We start from the raw sequence: 16,200 nt of genomic DNA, 5'->3' as shown, positions 1-16,200 counted from the left end.
AGGCTTAATTGGCAACATTGATGAAGTCATTGAAAGAGAGTGGAGGAATCGCCTCTGCTGGTTACTTCCTGTATTATACTTGGTCTGAATATAACAGTAGAGTTTTTGTTGCAGGACTGCAAAAAGAAACTACTCTGTTTCCTTGTGAAATATTTTACTGTCACTGGTTTTGGTTTTTAGTTAGTTTGCTTTTTAAAAGCAGATTTGATCAGCTGTCATTCAATGCTTCTGTTTTTCAGTGAAATATGATAAACGTATTTGTATACAGAACTTTTTTATTCAACTTTACTTGCTATTCAGTGTGAAATTAAAAGAGATGACAATGTTATAATACACATAAGGTTGTATGTCATTTTATTTACAACTCAGCTTATAAAAACTTACCTTATCTAAATGCAGCTTTTCAATAAACTCATTTCATCTAAATCAGCAAAACTCAAAAACAGAACAAATGTTTTTACACAGTGTAAAATGATTTAAGCAATAACCCACGCCTGGGTGTGGGTAATGCTGGATTTACCCATGGTTGGTGTGGTTTGGTCACGAGAGCAAAGCCAAAGTGGCCAAACAAAGACAACCGTGGGTAAATCCAGCATTACCCACACCCAGAAGTGGGTTATTGCTATTATACAATAACATCATTTAAGAAAAAAAATACTTACTTTTCTTAAATAATGGCATTGTATAATACCTCCGTGCTGCCCTTCCACAGCTGTCTGGTATTCTGCGGCAGTTCTGATGTACTGCGCATACATATGCTTACGCAGTACATCAGAGTTGTAGTTGGAAGCAACAGAGAAAGCAAGATCTCCGTTGATTTTTACAAAGTGTCTCGCTATGTTAAAGGAGTTTAACATAGTGAGACAGCTTTAAAAAATGCAACGGAGAATCTCTGTTGCTTTTTTTAAAGCTGTCTCGCTATGTTAAAAGAGTTTAACATAGCGAGACAACTTTAAAAAAAGCAACGGAGAAAGGAAGATCTCCGTCATTTTTTTTAAAGCTGTCTCGCTATGTTAAACTCCTTTAATATAGCAACACAGTGTATAAAAAGCAACGGCGAACTGTAAAAAAAGACTTATATTAATGGAAAAAGTCCGGGCGACCGGACATTTTTCCATTAGTATAAGTCTGATTTACAACGTGCACGCTCACCAATCAGCGTGAACGTTTAGGAATTTTAATGGGGGGTTGTTGTATAATTGTTGATCACTGATATATTTCTTAAAGACATTTAAGTAATACTGCTCACCAATCAATGCGCTTGATTGTGCGACCTGGGGTACACTATTTGTTCTGTTTTTATTTTGAGTTTTGTTGATTTAGATTAAATGAGTTTTGATAAGGTAAGCTTTCAATAAAATGACATACACCCATATTTTATATATATATACACATACATGCACACACACACACACACACACACACATATATATATATATATATATATATATATATATATATATATATATAAAAATACATTTTCAGCCATCGAATAAATATTGCTTCGAATGACTGCACATTGAACGTTACTCACCGAACTTGACTTTTAACGCTAATTATATATAACAACTCCGAGGTCGCAATAAATTGGGGAAAGGGCAGGTTCTGTTATAGCTAAGTTACCAGTAAGTAGTAGGTCGCAGTTCCTTTATGTTGACCGACTGTGGCCATTTGATGAATTTATTGTCAAAGATATGCCCCTTCATTAAAAACCATATTCGATGAGTAACATTTGATATACACCTGTTTGATTTTTTTATTTATTCAATGGCTGAAAAACAAACCCAGTTTATACAGAAACACACATACACATACATACATATATATATAACTATATGCCTGTATTCAAAATGATCTGAACATAATATGGACAGTCAAAAGTTCAACAAAATATCTCAAGCACAAAATATAACCCAAATGTCATAGTCTATGTTCTCCATGTTTACATGTAATTTTCATTATTATGAAGCAGTGTCATCACTCTGAAAGTCTACAAAACAATTTACAATCACTAAAGCATAAATTAACACTCACAGCACTGGACATTCTGTAAATTTCAACTGCCGAAAAGTAGTACAAAATGTCTCCATACCTGCAGTAGTCCAGCAAACTTCACCACTCCCCAGCCAAGTCTTTTGGTCTCCGGTTCAACTAAACTCATCTGATAAATATCAACAGCCAGAAATCTTTGAGCTTGTCCTCCATCTTTTGTGATTACTGTGCAGGCAATCAAGTCACTGTTATCTAAAAAAAAAAAGACAGTCCATGAAAAATAAAAGTAGCACCTGCATTTATTACTGGATGTTTCACAATGCTGATTCAGAACCTGCATGAACAAGACCACATAGCTGAAAAGGACGTAGAAGGCAGTTATCGCTAATAATCATGCAATCCAGCAGAACAAAAAGGCTGCAGTTACATTAACTTGGGAATGGAAGTAAACAGTTGCTTGTCTTACACATTGCTCCCATCTCATCCAATATATGACTGAAACTCTCCACTGCTAAACAAAAAAATATTCTGCTACCGTATTCTAATTGTTTACCACCCTTTCAAACAGCACTGCTGTCTCATTTCAGTGCTAGACCTGTCACCTTCTAACAGGCATTCATGGCTACTTTTGCACACTTTGTCACTGTCGATATCCTGTTACAGTACCACTTTTCAAATTTTCAAAGCCCTGTTTAAATTATCCCTAGCCCTCCTTTCTACAAGCTGCACATAACCAAGCATGGCTTCCACTCCTGATAACCCAGTCTGGCTTGCCCTCTTATTATACTGACACTAATTAATTTGCCGAAGACATACGGTCTCCCTACCTGAATGCTGTACTCATGCATTATTCGGTGATGGACACCAACTATAACCAGGCTGAGTAATACAGACATTCAGACATTCCTCTTTACAGAACAGAATATGCTAAAGGTAAAACAAACACCAGAGAGAATTCAGCCCGTGTTATTAGCAGGTATGACAGAGTCTCTTTAGATATGATGGCAAAATAAGTACTGACACTTCACTTTACTTTTTTTTTCTCCCAAGCCTTCCATGGTTTAAGAATGTACTTAGCATTAAATAGCTTATTATATTAAGTGACGTGATAACACTAAATCAAAACTTCTGGTTACCCGATCTTGTCTTGTTTCTCCTGCAGCCTATAACTGCAAATAGCATAAATAAATAAAATATTATAAATACTGTATCAATAAATCAAAATATTCAGTTATCTTACTGCAGGCTGAAATTGTAAACAAAACACACGTTTCTTTCTTTCCATACCTGTATCCTACAAGAGAGCTATTTTAGTATGGATAAAAAAATAAAAATCAAAAGAAATACAAAAACAGTATGACAAAAAAATAAACGTTTAAAAGAAAGGAGGTGTGATAGGTATAATCTTACACAAACAAAAATGTACCCTTGATGAAAACATGATGCTAAGGAAACATATGTGCACACTAACACATATATCTAAATATTTACATCTACTTTATATCTGTGTATGTACGCATGTATACATATATGTGTGTGTGTGTGTGTGTGTGTGTGTGTGTGTGTGTGTCTCAAAACTGCAAGAAATATGGAAACAAGCTACAGTTTTCACTATGTTAACACCTTAACCACCTATAATGGAGTCCCATAGGATATATGCAAATGACTCGATAAGGGCATGCAGTGTTTCAGCTACATATTACAAAGCTCTTTTGGGTTTATGGTATAATATACCATAAAATAGGGGAAACATAGGTTCATAGGTAGGTACTAGTCTATCTGCCCGAAGGCATTTATAAGCCTAGCCAGAATGTGTTGGCTTTAGCCACCCCCTTAGATTAGCCTCTGTCCAGCAGAGCCACTGAAGTGACCCCCCGGGGTAAACTTTCCGTTTTCCATCCACTTGTCAAGGTTTCTCCTGAAGAGTGTTAGTGAGGAGCTCTCCTAATGTAGACTGGGATCTTGTTCCAAAGCAAGGAAAGTCTCTGGGATAGGAATCTATCCCTCCAGCACATGACATAATGTGCTTATCTTTTTTTCAACTTCACAATTATAAGAAGCTCCTAAGTTTTATCTTGTAGTCGACAATGTGGGGAATTTACATTTAATACCCGAGAAGATTTCCACAGAGAATTACACATTAAATTACCAAACCGCCAACCAGAAAGGTATCAAATTTACAGAAAGTTAAGACAGTTTTCAAAAATACTTTTGAAGACATCATAAACATGAGCAACTAATTTATTCTTCATTTTAAGTAATAAATCTTTAGCAATATCTAAGGTAGGAGGTGACATGCACAATCTTTCTGAACTCATTCAGTCAGTTTGATTTTTTTTTTTAGACTGTAGAATTTGTTGTAACACAGAGATCACACAAGAAAGTACAGTTGTGTACACTTACCATACACGTCAATGTTCAAGTGTATTCACTGTTGCAGTCATCACCTATGGGTTATCCCTGCTGTGGTAGCCCTCGGTCGGCCCGAATACCAGAGTAAATGTTTTTTGTGCATCGGTTGCCGTCACCTCTGGTATGACGTCAGATCATAAGTACTATAAAGCAAGGCAGCCAATGTCATTACATCAGTTTTTCTTGCCCTAACCCATCAGTAGCACAAGGGAAAAGAGAGAAGTGGTACTGGTGGCTAAAAGCCACCTAGAGAAGCTTATGTCCCCCTAGGGGAAGATGTTAGATGGGGATGGAGGGAGGGAAACCAAGACTGCAACAGTGAATACACTTGAACATCTACATTTATGGTAAGTGTACACAACTTTACTATGTTCCTTGTCTTTCACTGTTGCAGTCATTACCTATGGGAGGACTCCCAAAGCTGAGGAAAAGGGTGGAAGGATAGGTTGAGTCCTAGGTATGGGATACAAGGCCCTGCAGAATTGGAGAGGCAAACACTGCCCTAGACATAGAAAAGAGGGGTAGGTGGTAATGTTTTATGAAGGTATGGACAGAGGTCCAGGTGGCCGCTTCCAAGATGTCCCTGGTGGGTACTCCTCTAAGGAAGGCAGTGGAAGTGGAGGTTGCCCTAGTGGTTTGGGTACGGATACACTTAGGGATCGGTTTCCCATGAAGTCTGTAGCAAAAATGGATACAGTGTGAAATCCATTTGAAAATGGTTTGTTTGGAGATGGGTTTCCCCTCTGCCCCTGGGGCAAAGCTTACAAGAAGTTGGTCTGTTTTTCCTGAATGGCTTAGTACGGTCCAGATAGTATCTGAGTTGCCTGTGTACGTCTAGTGAGTGTAGGATTCTTTCCCCCTTGTTTTGAGGGTTGGGAAAGAAGGTGGGAAGGTGTATGGCCTGGTTAAGAGTCACATCAGATACCACCTTGGGCATAAAAGAATGGTTAGTCCTCAGAGAGACTCTGTCTGAATGGAAAATGATGAAAGGCTCAACAGCCATGAGAGCTTGAAGTTCTGAGACCCTTCTCACTGATGTGATAACTAGTAGGAAGGCAGTCTTCAATGAGAGGTATTTCAATTCTGTAGAAGCCACAGTTTTGAAAGGAGGTAAGGTTAGTTTTTCTAACACATAATTCAGGTCCCAATGTGGCATGGGAGGCCTTCTGGGAGGCCTGACATTAGAAACCCCTCTGAGGTATTGCTTAATTAAAGGATGAGAGAAGAGGGGGAGGGTTTGAATCATAATGGGCTGGAATGGCCGAGGCATACATTTTAATAGAGGAGAAAGAGAGGCCACTATTGAGCAACTCTGCAAGGTAATCCAGGATTAGAGGGATAGAAGGTTGGGAGGTACTGCCCCCCTTTGATTGTTTCCAGGAGCAGAATCTTCTTCCATTTTCCTGCATATGATTTCTTGTGCTGGGCCTTCTGGCCTCTGTGATGATGTCCATGATCTGTTTGCTTAACAGGGACTCCTTGTTAGGTTTTTAGTTTACAAGCCCTGCTGAAAGATTGAGAGTCTGTAGGACTGGGTGCAATACCTCCCCCCCTCCTGGATCAAGAGGTCTGACATCAGGGGAAGTAGCTTTGGGGGCTGTAAGGTGAGGCTGCGTAACAGGGGGTACCAATGCTGTCTGGGCCAGTCTGCAGCAATGAGGATGGCCTTCTCTTATTTTGATCAGAACCTTGGGAATAAGGGGCAGAGGAGGGAACGCGTACACAAAGAGGGAGTTCCAGGGGAAGATCAAGGTATCCACCTTCCACACTATGAGGTGGAACTCCCTGGTGCAGAACCTCTGCAGCTGGTGGTTGAGGTGCGAGACAAAGAGATCCACTTCTGGGGTCCCCCACTCCTGAGTGATTTGCAGAAAGATTTCTCTGTGGAGCTGCCATTCGTAGGGGTCCAGTACAGTTCTGCTTAGGTGGACTGCCATTTGGCAATTAGGTGTAGCCCCATGAAGGTAGCTGTAAGCCAGAGACTCATGGCTAACCTGCACAGGGGGTAAGATTGGGTGCCCCCCTGCTTGTTGATGTACCACATCGCTGTGGTGTTGTCTGTTTCTATAAGGAGGACCCCTGGCCTGAGATGGGGTTGGAAGGACGTCCGAGCCTTTTGTATTGCCATCATTTCTTTCTGAATGATGTGCAACTGAAGTTGCTGGGCATTCCAAAGGCCTTGGGTACACCTGCCTGCTAGGTGAGCACCTCAAGCAATGTCTTAGGTGTTGGTGGTGATGGTCTGGCCGGAAGGGCGGAGGATGAAGGGAAGACCCTTGTTCATGGCACAGACCTCTGCCCACCAGAGAAATTCGGCCCTTATACATAGGATTAGAGGGAGTGTGGTCTCTAGGGACTGACGGTGCTGACACCAAAGGTTCTTTAAGTACGACTGACGTTTTCTCATGTGAAGCCTAGTGAGGGGGATAAGAAGGATGCAAGATGCCATATATCCCAGGGCTTGCAGGAACTTCCTCACAGTGAAGTGGCTTCTGGAAGCCAGATGGGTGAAGTAGAGAGGCAGGAAGCTCTTGTTTTCTGGGACAGGAAGGCCATTTGGGATGCTGTGTCTAGCACAGCTCCCAGGAAAATAATTTTCCTGGTGGGGTTTTGTTTCGATTTTGTCTCATTGATGGTGAACCCCAGGGAAGTAAGGCGAGATTTGACAAACAGAAGGTCCTAGAGCAACTTTTCTTTGCCCTCTGCCTGAATGAGGCAGTCATCCAGGTAAGGTTAAATCTGTATATTTCTCTGACACAGAATGCTATAGCCCGGGCCAAGCATTTGGCGAATACTCTGTGAGCAGTAGATAAGCCAAAGGGCAGTGCAGAGAACTGAAAGTGTTGATAGCCTGCTCTGAAGCGCAGGAATTTTCTGCACAATTCCCTGATGAGGATGTGGAGGTAGGCATCTTTTAGGTCTAGTGTCACAAGCCAGGCATTTTTTGTTAGCATAGGCAGGAGCTGCTGCAAAGTAAGCGTTTTGAATTTGAGGACCACCAAGGAGGTGTTCAGTTTGGATAGATCCAGGATGGGGCACCAAGTGCCCTCTTTTCTGGGAACAAGGAATAGTCTGGAGTAAAAACCTTTTCCTGTTTGATTTGGAGGGACAGGTTCTACTGCCCCCTTGGACAGTAGAGTTTGGACCTGTTTCAATGCCTCTGCCTACTGGTTTGGGGGGAGGTCTGGGTACCCTCTTGGAATTGGGAGTTCACTGAAAGAGAATCAGTATCCCTGAGAAATTATTTTTAAGACCCATTGGTCCTTGGTAACAGAAACCCAATTGTTTATGAAGAGGGAGAGCCTTCCTCCTAGTTTTTGATGAGTGAAGGGAGGGCAGAGAGGGGAGGGAAAGTCATTGCAAGTGCTTGCCATAAAAGCTTGGCTTAGAACTCCCTTCCTTAGAGACGGAAGTGGTCCATTGTTTGCTTCTTTGCTGGTCTTGGGATAGGGGCCTGGTTGGCCTGTCCCTGCGGGGCTTACCTTGGCCCTGTCTGCTGGGTGCAGGGAAGGCACACTGCTTAGAGGGAAAGTTCCTGCTGAACCTGTGGAGTTGTACCTGAAAGAAATATTTTACTGTCTGCATAGATTTTGCTTTGTCTTCCATCTTTTTAAGCACCTCTTCTGCTTTTTCCCCAAACAGGCGTTCCTTATCTAGGAGCGCATCAGTAAGTTTAGACTTGACATGATCGGGGAGAGGTTGTTCCTTCAGCCATGCATGTCTCCTAATAACAGATCCTGTCACTGCTGCCCTGCTAGAGGCTTCTAGGGCGTCAAATCCACATTGTAGTGAGTGTTTGGCACTTGACCAGCAGAGTGAAGCAATGCTGCCAGCTCTTTTGAGTTGGCACCATCAGGAGAGGTAGCAATCTTCAGCTTTATTTGTTCCAAAGTGTGTTGTTATTTTAAGATATAGAAATGACAACTGATAGCTAAGATTGCAGAGGTGCATATTTTCTTACCCCATCTGTACAGAGCTCTGGAGTCCTTGTCAGAAGGAATATTATTCTTGGCAGAACTAGTCTTAGGTCCTTTGGGTCCCTGTGTAATGACCTAAGGGTCTGCAGCAAGATTCCTATACAGGTATTTGTGAGAAGCTGGTACTTTGCAGTACCTGTCAGGTATACTTGGAGCAGGAGGCAGGGCATCAGGGGCTAAGCAGAATTCATGGAAAATATCATCCACCATCTCCAAAATAGGTGGGATGGCCAGGAGTCTGTGCTGGGGCAGGTCCAGAAACTAAGTATTTTCTTAGACTGTGGGAAGTCTTGAGATTCCCATTGGAAATGTTCCCTGAGGGAGTGAAGGGTTCCCCAAAGGAGAGGTCCTCTGGAGGGGAGGCAGAAGGGATGGACTCCTCTGCATCTGAATCCTCAAACAGTTAATGGATGTTGTTCCTCTTTAAAAGCAGAATAATCAGATTCCTCAGACTCTTGGTCTGTCATAATTTCTGGAGAAGGATGCTTTTTCCTTTTAGGAGTGGGGGCATGAGTATCTCGGATAAGGGAGATGAAATCCTCTGCCATTTTAAGCATTTGAGCTTGGGGTGGAGGAGCAGAAGCAAGATGGTGGCTATTAGCAGATTTCCTAAGAGTGGCCTGGCTTCCAGGCCTGACAGAATCTGTCGGTCTCTGAGAAGCAGTAGTCGGATGCGAAGATGTCAGTATTTGTCGAGATTCGATAGTGCAAAAAGCCTCCTCGGAAGCCGGTGCCTACATGGCGGCTCCAGACCCAACCAAGGCACAGACAGCAAAGGCTCAGAAGAAGAAGTAGATTTCTGCGGCATACCAGACTCTGAAAGGGTCTCAGCAGAGGCCTGCATAGATAACGAGTTGGGCATCAGGGGCTGTGCAAGCGCCTCACTGAATTCCACAGAACTGATGACTTGCTTAGCGGCAGCATCGTCAGAAGGCTTAGCCTTGTGTGCCCTGTCTCTATCTTTAGCTCTACGTTTTTTCAGAATATCCACAGATTGTTGGCTGATGGATGCCATATCTGGATTCAAAGATGGAACACGAAAATAACTGTCTACAAAAAGAGCTCTACGGCGAATGGTTCTTGCACTAAAGAGGGCACAGAACCGGCAACAAGGAACATCATGGTCTGAGCCTAAACAAGTGATGCAGTAAGAATGAAAGTCTCTGTGTGGGATCTGCTTTCCACAGGCAAGAAAACTGTTAACTTTTTTGGACATCAGTTAGAGCAGGAAAAATGGGTCCCCAACGAGGTACTTAGCTTTAGACATTTTCTGCTGAAATTTAACTTTTGGTAGTGACCGACCGATCGGCACTCATGCAAACTGCTTCTGCTATGGGCTCCATGGCAAGAAAGACTGATGTAATGACGTCGGCTGCCTTGCTTTATAACACTGACGACCTGACATCAGCTGGCGCATAAAAGCATTGACTCTGGTATTTGGGCCGACCGAGGGCTACCACAGCAGGGATAACCCACAGGTGATGACTGCAACAGTGAAACATGAAGAACGTCAATCACTGCCATTGTCCTGACACTAACAGTGATTACACAGTCTACGCATGTGATAGCTCAATAAAAGAAAACGTTAACAAACATAAACGTGCATGTAACCACAAAACGAACTTTGAACAAATTCGGTCAAAACCAAAAACAACTAAAAACAGTGCTGGATACTCGATGACTGAATATGAACTGAAAGTAACCACACAGCCAGATGTGAATTTAGCGCTTTCTTCCACTCTTTATTTTTAACGTGAACTTCCTCAGAAAAACCAGGAAGTCTCCCAAACTCCTGGTTTTATACTTGCATACAGGATGTGATGTAACTTTACTTGTACAATTAGTAATCAACGTTCTGATAAATGTTCCATTAAATTCATATCAAAAAGAAATGTCATCTTATTCTATAAAAAACTTTTCTATATGAAAAGTATATACCATCTATATGTAACATTGTTCAACTTTTTATAGAATAAGATGACATTTCTTTTTGATATGAATTTAATGGAACATTTATCAGAACGTTGATTACTAATTGTACAAGTAAAGTTACATCACATCCTGTATGCAAGTATAAAACCAGGAGTTTGGGAGACTTCCTGGTTTTTCTGAGGAAGTTCACGTTAAAAATAAAGAGTGGAAGAAAGCGCTAAATTCACATCTGGCTGTGTGGTTACTTTCAGTTCATATTCAGTCATCGAGTATCCAGCACTATAAACGTGTATGTTTATGACAGATTAGATGGCAAATCCACATATATTTTGCAGCATTTGTCTTCGACTTTCAAAATCATAATCCCTCCATGCTGAAATAAATGCATAATTTAACACATTTTTTTCTGTAGGTTCACAGGTTTATACTAGGCTAATGACCGGCAGGGTCTTTATAAGCCTAGCTGTGTAACCCAACCTAGTTTTGTCGCCTAGTATCTTGAACGCCTATATAGTAGGGTATGTTAGATATATATGTAGGTATGATGCACAGGCTGGGATTCATAGACAGACTCTGCGTGTTTGTGCAGGGGTCATTTGGGGGGGGGGGGCACTGCTGAGATATCAGATATGTAATATTCACTGAATAACACTGGGAGACCAAGTAAAACACTTAATTAACAGACACATAATGCTAATAGAAAGAGCAGTGCTAAGTGGGGCATGTGACTTAAGATGCACACGACAACAAAGGCAAGAGACAATGGCACAGTCATTGTGCACTCGTGTGTGCAATGTAACACAACTAAGCTGCATCTTGTATAGATATGGTAGAAAATTGTAGCATAGCAGATACCAGATAGACCACTATGATTCTGCACAACAAAGTGCTGACCCTAAAATCATGGAAACTGAGGGATGAAAAGAAGGAAAGTGAAAAACAGCAGTCGGAGGAAACTACACAAGAGTAACGGTAAAGTACGAGAAGTAATGGTGACGCAAGCGTAACGTTTTCAAAGGCAGAGCCTCTTGTTCCATACTTAGAACATAAGGGTAAGTAGGGAAGGTAGTGACAGAAGGCTGTGGATGGGAGACAGGAAGAAAGACAAGTAGCAAGGACAGACAGAACAACATAAAACACAGACTCAGACAGCCAAGTATGGCAGACAAACAAAAGGTTGTGAGGATACTGGATGGAAACAGACATACAGAGGGTGGATAATCAGCAATGGAAAGGGTTGGAGTACAAACAGGGAATAGTGAATGAGACATAACAGTGGGAATACACTAGAATATGGATAAATTAAGGTTCTGCCATGGCTGGATGCCAGGCCAGCAACAAACAGGCATCATTCATCTGGGTGATCAATCTCAGCAGGCTGCTCCCTAAGTGACCCGAAGGGTGAGGCCTGCCAGTAATGTGATTCCACAAGCCATGGCAGAAGGCTCTCCTCCACATCACTACGGAGGGCATTCAGCTGCCACTACATTTTGGTAGCCATCAGCCAGTGCAACAGATGGTGGGATACCAGGGAAGACAACTCTGGTACACTTTAGAAGGAAATACCCCACCCCTGAGAAGCTGCCATGGAGGGCAAAAGTGAACCCTCAAGGTCACCCTAGCAGGGGAATCATCATCTCTTTTCTGAGATGCAGCCCTGGTAGCCTTTGGTGACCTCACAACAGAGGCATTAACTTCAGACCTTGGCAAATAGTGCCTAATCTTGCCTTCCACAACCGGACTTACAGAAGCATGACACAATGGAAAAAATGATTGCACACACGTTAGAAACACAATCAGAGATATACACTGGACTGGCAAAGATACTGTATACACAGTTCTGCTGGTGAAGGAGTTCCCATACTTTATGCAACATCCAGCTATATTAAGCTCAAGTGTATCAGCTACCAGAAAACAAAGCAATCATTAATAAGTATACATGTACAACAGGTAAAACAGCACAAGGCAATAGTACAGAAAAATGCTTATAGTACATGCCAGGTATACGTATATAACACCTAAAATAGCACAAGAGAATAGTACTGAAAAGTGCTTAGAGTACATGTCAGTCTCTGTCTCCCTGATCTCTGCTTCCCAGAGATGTACTATGATCTGTGTCTTCAAACACCCCAATAGCCTGGGGGGGGGGTGTCTGAGCGGAGGAACTAGGCAGGAGTGTTTTCTTTCCCCTTTGTTGTTTGCATTATATTTAGAACCACTGGCAAAGAAAATAAGGGACTTAGAAATTTAATGATATAATTTGTATGGTAGTCAAGAAAAGTTGGTTTTATTTGCAGATGATATTATTTTATACCTGATAAAACAAAAAAAGGACATTTCAATGTTGTGGAACATTATGAAAGTGCTTCTAGTCTTTTTAGGAAACAAATTATTGAAGATAAAGCAAAGACAATAGCTGTAAACTATGTACCTACACACAATTTGGTTCAGCAATACCCATATTTATTGGGACATGATAAAATTAAGTACTTAGGAATATGGATTAAAAAGTATCCTGTTATGGCAGCTAAGGATATGTGGGAAGAGACCAAACAAAAAAGAAACTGGAAGTTCTGTTTTACGGATATGGATAGCGAGATACAAGCAGTGAAAATGTTTTTAGTACCTTTAGTTTTATTCACAGATCAGGTATATTTATCCCAACCAGAGGACAAGTTGTGGACAATAATTAGTAAAGAGTTGAAGGAATTTATCTGGGAGAGAAAGAGGGCAAGACTCAAGTGGGATAAGGTGACACTTCCAACAGAACAATGAGGTTTAGGGTTACCTGATTTGAAGGGGTATTTCAGAGCTACACAGTTAAGGCTCCTATACATACGACAAGCAGAAAACTATAAATTCAAAGTGAAAAGAAATGATGATGAAATAGGGGGGAAGCTCAGGAAACAAGGAGAGACTATGATTTTGGATGTAGATCCTTAAGGAGAATAAAAATAACCATATATAATACTGTACTCATAAAGTAGTAGAAAGTAGTCCAAGAACTCAGCCAACACAAGGATGGAGAAAGGAGATTCTGCTGATAGGGTTGACTGCAATTATGGGCACAGAGAATAGGCAAGAGGGGGCTGGAATTTACTGCAGAAAACTGGCAGAAGAACCAATGTACTGGGAGCAAATAATTAGAGAGGGAAAGGTAATAAAATGGGAAGACACCACAAATTCAGGCTAGAAACTGTCTTTCCTATCATGGACCGATGTTAGAGAACAGAAAAATAAATGAAATAGGGGTAAAAGGCCATCACTGGTATAATTTGTAACAGAGTCTAGAACTCTAGAATGTGGCAAATTTGACACACAAGAGATTTTTGTTCCTAAATGAAAATCTCTTAAAAAACTATTATGCTACAAGAATCCTATTACTGATAACGTCCAGGGAATACAGGGGACTTTTCCATGTGGCTCATGTAATTTCTGTCATCTAATTGATTCCCATACTGGTTTTGTACATCCAAACACTGGTGCTACATATTATTTCAAGGTTTATGCCACCTGTAGGACCAAGAACCTGGTATATTTGACATAGTGTCGAATTTGCCACAAATTTTATATAGGTAAGACAAACAGAACGCTCCTTGAAACAATGAGGGAGCATCAGAGGGATATCAGAAATGGGAATATGAACAATTATTTGGCTAGGCACATTAAAGAAAAAGATATTGCACATAATTTTAGTTTTAAGGTTGTGGATGTAATTAGTGAAAATGGTAGACTTGGGGATGTCATTAACCACACTGAGAGCTGTGAGTTATTTTGGATATTACACCTACAAGCTAACAAATTACATGGACTTAATGATAAGGTTTCGTTAAAACCTAGACTAAAAAGTCGAAGGTTTTCATTTTCTTATCGTCATGTGTATCAGAGCTGCTTGTTTATTGGTTGCTTACTTTTTAAATTTATATTTAATGACTGTTTTTTGTGAAATTGGTATGGTCTGAAGAAGTTTTAAGAAAGCGCTTACCGTTTATATTTATTGAAGTACCTTTTTGCCTATATAACACAGTTTCTTTATTATTTTATGTTTTTTGTGTTTTTGGTTTTTCTCTGGCAGTCCTACTTTTTAAATTTACTAAAAATGCTTCTTGTTTAAAAAAAAATGCCTGGAGGGTGTTGAAGAGGGCCCTGGCTGTGGGGAATCATCTTTATCACCCCTTACTTAAAATAACCCCTTAGATTTGCACGCTCAGCACTGAATACAGCATACACGGGAGAGAAGCCAAAGAATAAGTAGCCGTTGGCATCTGTATCAAAACTAAGAGGACAAGGCTGAGGTACTGCCAGGGAGGTACGAATACATGACCCATAGAGGGTGGTAGCCCTCGGACACTGTCAATGAATGCAGGGATAAGATAGGTGAGGAATTAAGGGTAGTCATAAAAACTCACCCCCCTCCCAGTGGCAGAAGCAGCTGCCAGCACTGCCACCCAGAATGCCATCAGTGGTTGGGGGCACTGAGATCACTGGACAAAATGAAGCAGAATAGGAGGGGGAGAAAGAAAAAAAACAAGAGGCCAGCATATCTGAGACACATACACCTGAGCCTGACAGGGTGGGTTGTCTACTTCTTTTCTATCCCTTCAATCTCTGTGAATATATATAATATATATATATATATATATATAAGGGTACACATATATATACTATAAGGGTACATATATATATTATAAGGGATAGGAAGGAATGAAAGTACTGTCTTTTTTCAAAAAAAGAGGAACATTCTATAGTGCACTTTTCTGAAGAAGTGACTCCAGGGAGATGATCAGGTATTTTATTAAAAGTCTTAACAGCTCCAAGACATGTTCACTAGAGAGCAAATCCAAAACCCATCTGTCAGTGGTGACAGTTCGGCAGTGTATCTTCTATAAGACGTTGCCTCCTTACTGCAATAACCAAGACAAACTCATTAAACCAGTGAGTAAGACACCTTTAATATCACTTTTTGCAGGGCATGGGCAATTCCCACAGCATCCCACATCTCCCGTTTTCAAACATAACTAACTCCATGGTCAGGCAATGACAGGTAAAAGCAAAACACCCCATAATGGTAAAAAAGAGTACTTCCATATGTAGTGATCTGATAGTTCAGAATTACAAGTTACATTTGGGTTCTTGTTGGGGAGATAACACTTAAGTTACTTTTTTGTCAAATAGTAGCTCTTCCATTCTCCATTCATTCATTCATTCATTCAGTCATTCAGTTATCATTTGCTAACCTTAGTAAGTGGATTGGTTCATAAACCATCCCCAACTGACTGCAGTCAACATCAGAAGTACAACAGTACTCAGTATTTATAGTACAACATGGAGTACTCAGTATTTATAGTATAATGTGGAGTACTCAGTATTTATAGTATAATGTGGAGTAAGAGAATATTCACTATTTACATTATAATACTGTTGCTTACATGTAACATCATTTTATAGTAAGGAGGAGCAATTCTAAGTAGAGATACAAACAGAAGACGCTGAAAAGAATGTGTGTGGGGTTGCCGCATGCGTTAGAAGTGAAACTTCTGTAAGGAACTGAGAAAGAAAGCAAATGGTGTTAAAAATGAAGGAGTGGAACAGTTGGATGCAGCAAAATAGCCCAAGGTCAGAGATAGTACAGCACTTGGTAAAGTTTAAGTGTGAATGTATGTAGACATTTTAATGAGATTCACATATAGATTTAAAAGTGCAAATACCATGCTCAATTTTTTTTTTGGGGGGGGGGGTGCACTTCCGTACTACCAAAATCCTAGTGTTTAAACTAGGTATCTGAAATTCATCCTTCGAAATTTTCAGAATTCACCAACAAAAACATAAGACCTAACATATACTACTTGCCATGTTGCTGAGTAATGTGTCTCTTTACTAGTAAGTA

The 16,200-nt window shown here is 40.8% G+C and overlaps 1 protein-coding gene across 1 annotated transcript in view; it reads right to left on the bottom strand.

The window, feature by feature from the left end:
• The window catches only part of CLEC16A (C-type lectin domain containing 16A), a gene marked incomplete in the record, with an annotated part of 3,039,290 nt that overhangs the window by 669,135 nt on the left and 2,353,955 nt on the right, over positions 1-16,200 (bottom strand). Inside the window, 1 exon segment of the mRNA XM_044089149.1 lies at positions 2,093-2,244. Within this exon segment, the coding sequence (XP_043945084.1) occupies positions 2,093-2,244 (152 nt within the window).

Source organism: Protopterus annectens, chromosome 12.part0 (assembly GCF_019279795.1).
Source record: "Protopterus annectens isolate FY-2018-M chromosome 12.part0, PAN1.0, whole genome shotgun sequence".
Classification (NCBI taxonomy): domain Eukaryota; kingdom Metazoa; phylum Chordata; order Ceratodontiformes; family Protopteridae; genus Protopterus; species Protopterus annectens.
The sequence above is the reverse complement of the archived record's forward strand: the minus strand, read 5'-3'. Positions and strand labels throughout refer to the sequence as shown.